The 6,000-nt window shown below is 36.7% G+C and overlaps 1 protein-coding gene across 1 annotated transcript in view; it reads left to right on the top strand.

Moving 5' to 3' along the window:
- Positions 1 to 6,000, top strand: part of LOC145254794 (BDNF/NT-3 growth factors receptor-like) — a 677,849-nt gene that overhangs the window by 585,710 nt on the left and 86,139 nt on the right. Inside the window, exon 4 of the mRNA XM_080113580.1 lies at positions 2,984 to 3,329. Coding sequence (XP_079969706.1) covers positions 2,984 to 3,329 — 346 coding nt within the window. The remainder of the gene's footprint in view (positions 1 to 2,983; positions 3,330 to 6,000) is intronic.

Raw genomic sequence — 6,000 nt, 5'->3', positions numbered from 1 at the left:
TCTCCCAGTGGATTAAACGCGCCTCAAGATACCAACCTGGAAATTTCTACGTCCCGAAGCGCTATATAGAGCGCATAGCTTTCCCAAATTGTCACGCATGCGGTACTGGCCGGGTTCATTGTTTCTTAACTTCAGTGGTCTCGCCAGAACCGATGTTTCAATGTGATTGTGCCGTATAATTGATTGATTGATATATACCGTGGTAGAAAGGAGACATGCTATTCGACTCGTTGAGAGGATTACAGTCAAACTATTACCGTATATTTTCGGCGTATAAGGCGACCGTCAGATAAGACGAGGTACAAAATTGGAGCAAGTTTTAATAAATTTATCATATATCGGTTGTATAAGACGACTGCTAAATCACGAAACCATGTTTGTTTAGCCTAGGCTACAGATTGCAACACCCGGTATCTTATGAAATATTGGTTTTTAAAGATGTTTTTTTTTTAACTTTAAGGGTCGTCTTATACGCCGAAATATCCGGTATTATATTATTAGTTGTATGGCCTGTGTATCCTCCTTATTTACCAATGTCCCATATGTGGCTGTCTTATACGCCAAAATATACGGTATATACTTATCGGGGGAGTCCACTGAGCATTTAAATCTGAATGATATCGGATCAATTTTAAATAGGATGTTTTGCCTGTCTGTCACAGTTGAGCTCAGAATACGCTTTTTTTCCTGTCATGTTGAGTTTAAAATAACATTTTCACAAGGGTTGCACGAACAATGTATAAATACGTTCGCATAACAAGCCTTTTGGGGGTACTTAATGCTGAATCCAGTAATTACAAAAAAAAACTTTTATGAAAATATTTCAAAAGCGAGAAGCCCCCCCCATATATATATATATATATATATATATATATATATATATATATATATATATATATATATATATATATATATAAAGAGAGAGAGAGAGACTGTGTTTCTCGCTTTTGAAATATCATATAGATTTAAAAAAATATTTTGGTAGCTTATCTTCTTCGGAGTACTCTGTGAGTGTGCAAAAATTTCAATATTTTATGATTAATATTATTGAAGTGATTAAAAATATCGAAAAAATTCGATCTTAAAAATAGCATTTCTCTCTTATAAAAAAAAAAAAACAATAATTTTTAAAGGGGAATATTTCATGTTGCACCAAGAGATAATAAAATTTCAAAAAGCCAAGTACGTCCAAAGATGGAATACTGCTGCCATATCTGGGTAGGAGCTGCTAAAAACAGCCTATCCTGCCTTGACATAGTACAAAATAGACTACGTGACTTAGTGGGGGTGCCCTTTTCTCTACCCTTCAACCTCTCTCCCACAGAAGAAACGTTGCGATCCTATCCTTGTTTTATCGTTATTTCCATGGCAGGTGCTCGTCTGAACTCCAATCTCTGGTCCCCCCTCGCCAATCCTCCACGAAAAACCCCCGTCTAGCTGAATCCACTGTGAAAAATGTCCCCCACTCTTTATCTGTGCCTAAATCAAAACGTAGATTTCATGAACAAACCTTCTTTCTTAGAACTGCACACCTGTGGAACTCTGTTCCGTCTGCCTGCTTCCCACCTGACTAAAACCTGGATGTGTTCAAGTCCAACGTTAACAAATTCCTAATGAACCGCCCTCTTAAGTAACCACTTCATTAAATCTCCACACTAACGTACTGTACTTGCAATAACCCTTATCCCTGAGTGGCTTCCGGGCCTTGATAAGTGGTGACCACCGTGTAAATAAAAAAAGGCTCACCGTGTAAAAAAAAAGGCTCAAAGATCCTTCCAGAATAAATGTGAATAAGTGTCAGGTGATAGGCAGTGTGAAATTTGGGGGTATTTGATTATATATCTTATATATAAGAAGACAGCTCAATAAGAACTTGTTTTCATTGGATTTGTAAAGTGACCATGTTGTAGTCAGCTGAGAAGCAGCCCTAAGGTATTGTGTTCCACGGAGCGAAAGGGACGCATAACAATGTAGATGGAATCACCAGCAAAAGACACCTTTTCAAAGTTTCTTTTGTACTTCGTGAAATTGAAGATACTTTTCATTCGAAAAGAGAAACGCCGAGACGTCAATCATATTTGGATATAAAAAGTTATTTCCATGCTGGGTCCCTTCTCGGGGTTTGGACACACTTCATATAAGTCTAAACTTTACTATTTCGCCCATTTGACTTCCACAGGCGCCAAGTCCAAACCTTGGAGCACAGGATACTCATCTGTCCGCTAATACGTCAGGTATCGAACTAATCTCTCTACGTTTATCTCTAAACTATCTCGTTACACCATTAACTCCACGTGACCAAAGACACAAACCGGATGATCCATCTCCGTCACGTATTTTTTATGTTAGTTAATATTCTTTTCGCCAAGTTAACATTTTTGGGAACTATTTTAACATAAATAATTTATATCCTAAAAAAAATACATTTCGCTTTGGTAACATTTTTTTCCGGTGTATATTTTTACAAATTTCAATAACGATCATAATAATAACCATCCAGCTAACTCGGTGTTGCCCGGCCCAACTATGTAGCAAACTGTTATCTGACAATATAATAGAATTTTCGTTTAATTTTAGGCACATATAAAGCGTAAGGGAAATTGTTGAAAGTGGTTATAGCTGTTATGAATGTTTTACAGGGGGGGGGATATAGATTTTGGATCTGTCTGCCACGCAAACATTCATTGGTATATCTTCTCACGAGAGAAAAATATGGCTGAGTCGTGACAAGGAAGTTTTTAATGTGTTAAAAAGCAACTCCCTGAAAAGAGGCATTATGGACGTAGGCAAGAATAAAAATTGCCTTAGTGTAGAACCGTTTCCTGTAAGGACAAATAAACTTTAGTGTAGCATCAAAACAGATACTACACTTTGATCTTAGCCCGAAGGCCAGATCCTTCATTTGCTATTCATTGATAAACGCAAAGATCCAACCTTGTTTATTTGATCTATTTTATGATGCAAATTTTCTTTTTCATGACAGACCAATGTGTTGAGCGACCCGAACGCGGAGGGACTTTCGCTGCATCTGATCCTGCAGATTCTCTTGCCGATTGTGGTCGTCTGCATTATCGTGCTGCTCTGCGTGATGCTGCTGCTTCGAAAAATGCACCGGAAGCATTATCGCGTGAAAAATGAAAAAGTGATGAAAACAGCCGACAGTATGCAACTCCTCGACCGGATGAATCTCATCAACAAGAATCCCAGTTATTTCAGTGCTTACAGCGAAGGGGTCGTCGGTAAAAAGTTTTTTGTCAGGGAGATTCCAGTCAGTTCAATCAAGTTGTTGGAATTGGTCGGCGAAGGTGCCTTCGGACAAGTCTTTAAAGGTAAACCATTTCATTCAGCATGTTTTTTTTTTGTTTCTTTCTTTTTTGCTTTAAATGTTTTTTTTTGGGGGGGGTATATTTTAATTTTTTTTTTCTTCATTTTTTCTTGCTATCATCCTCCTCCTCTACTTACTCCTCCTGCCCTCCTTTATCTTTTTCTTTTGGTTTTATTTTTATTATATTTTCTTCATCCTATCCCCCCTTTATATTACTCCGTTGTTTTCTCTTCATCTTTTTATTCTCCATCTCATTCATCTCCTTTTTTTATTTTATTTTCTGCTTCTCTTTCTTGCTCTCCTTCTTTTTCTTCTAATCATCTTATTTTTCTTTTTCATTTTCTCCTCGTACTCTTTCTTTATCTTCCTTTCCTAATTCTCTTTTTTTTTCATCTTCCCCACCTCGCTCTTTTTCTTTATCTTCCCCCGCCTCGATTTCATTCTTCATCTTCCCTTCCTCGCCCTCTTTCTTCATCTTTCCCTTCCTCGCCCTCTTTCTTCATTTTTCCCTCCTCTTTCTTTCTTCATCTTTCCCTTCCTCGCCCTCTTTCTTCATTTTTCCCTCTTTCTTTCTTCATCTTCCCCTCCTCGCCCTCTTTCTTCATCTTTCCCTCCTCTTTCTTTCTTCATCTTCCCTTCCTCGCCCTCTTTCTTAATCTTCTTTTCATCTTTTCCTCCTCGTCCTCCTCTCACTTCTTCTGGGTCTTTTTATTTATTTTTTCTTCCTCTCTTCCTTCTAAACTTTTAAAATCTTTTTTTCATCTTCTTCTTTTTTTCCTGCTTCATCTTTTATTCGTTATCCTTCATCTGATTCTTTACATCATCTTTATTTTGTCTTCATCTTTTTCTAATCATTTATATGTTTCTATTAATTTTCTTATTCACTTTGTTTCTTTTTTCTCTTTCTTCTTTTTCTTCTTCTCCTCTTCTTCATCTTCTTCACTCTTTAATCTTATAATAATTGTCTCGTCTTTTTCTCTGCCTCGTCCTCCTCTAACTTCTCTCTACTTTACTTTTTTCACTTTTTTGTTCTCCTCCTCCCTATTTCATCTATTTATCTTCATCTTATTATTTCACTTCATCTTTTTCTGCTCGTTGGTTTCCTTCATCTACTTTTCTTCATTTGTTATTGTTCATTTTCTTCTCTCCTTCCTCATTTTCGTCTCCTCTTCTCTCCTTCCTCATTTTCGTCTCCTCTTTTGGTTTCGTTTTCAAAAATTCTTATCATAATCTAAGAATTTAAAAATAATTTATAATTTGAATATTAATGTAATCTTTTTTTAAACGACTATAATAAAAAGTGCATCTGATTCCAAAAGTTAATCAAAAGACGATATCGAAGTCTAGAAAGAAAATGGTGGATGGCTGCAGAAAAAGAGGTAAACCACCGAGATGGTATGGTAACGTATGTCCTTAGATTTTCTTATCAATTACAGGGTGTTCAATATTTATCGTTACTAATTTTATTATCCATTTTAATTAAAATCGTATAACATTTTGTTTTTCAATATATATATATAATAAATTCCACAGCCAAACAACGTCGCAGCCCACAAAAGCCATGACAGTCAAAGAACCGGAAGTCCAAGACTCGAGTGTCGCCCTCATTTGGGCTCATCAGTTAGATACATCCGAAATCAGGATTCGAAACCCGAGCCTCTTGCATGCAAGGCAAGCACTCTACCAACTGAGCAAACACCCTGCACACAAGAATTTCTATTAACCAACTCAGATCAAGCAAACCGCGCCGAAATTCGACTGCGAAATGAACATACTTCGTCTCAACAAGGGAGAAGTAGAGTTGAGACGAAGTATGTTACTTTCACAGTCGGATTTCGGCGCGGTTTGCTTGATCTGAGTTGGTTAATACAAATTCTTGAAAGTTTGGCAAAGCGGACTATAGATTGGAGTTTCTCCTGTGGGAAAGAGGTTACAGGAAAGAAAAATAAGCATCACCTACGAAGTTTCGACGCCGGTTTCAAACTCTATCAAACAGGGTAGGGAGCGCCCAGCACCTCCTTCCCAGATGTGGCAACAGTACACTATTTTAGGATGCACATGGCTCATACACAGATAGAGGATTTCATTGGCACTGAGATACCTACTAGAACAGTAGAATGATCCAACTATATTTTGCAGTGCATTGATGGTCTAGTTCGCCATAAGCGCAACTGGAAGGTGTTCTTTGGTTTTTAAGGATGACGATGTGATATTGACCAATGAAAATTATCGTATAAACATTCTTGCATCATTATGGAACAAATTTGATTTGGCTTTTAGCCAGTAAAAATAGCTGCTAATGGGGGTGGTTAGAGTTGAAAAATTGGAACTTGGTACGTATAATTCGACTTGATGTGTATTTTCTACACATGCACAAATATATATTTAACTGCATCAATTTTTAAAGTTTTGATATGCATCTGGACTTAGCTCAGATGATAGTGAATATCATTGGAGAGCTAAATGTTTTGGTTTCGATTCTAGCTGATGCCACTGAAGTCATTTTTATTTTTTTTACTTTTGAAATCACAACTATGTATTGGGTATAATATAATAATGAATAGAGAATTGATTTCATAATAATAGATTTGAAACATGCATGAATTAAAATATCATATATAAGTATTTTATGACCACTCAATACCGGGTGGTCTGCTAGTTCAAAATAACGTTAA

This window comes from Euprymna scolopes, chromosome 30, assembly GCF_053919585.1.
Source record: "Euprymna scolopes isolate OS-2025 chromosome 30, ASM5391958v1, whole genome shotgun sequence".
NCBI lineage: Eukaryota > Metazoa > Mollusca > Cephalopoda > Sepiida > Sepiolidae > Euprymna > Euprymna scolopes.
Note: the sequence above shows the minus strand (reverse complement) of the source record. Positions and strands in the feature narration are given on the sequence as shown.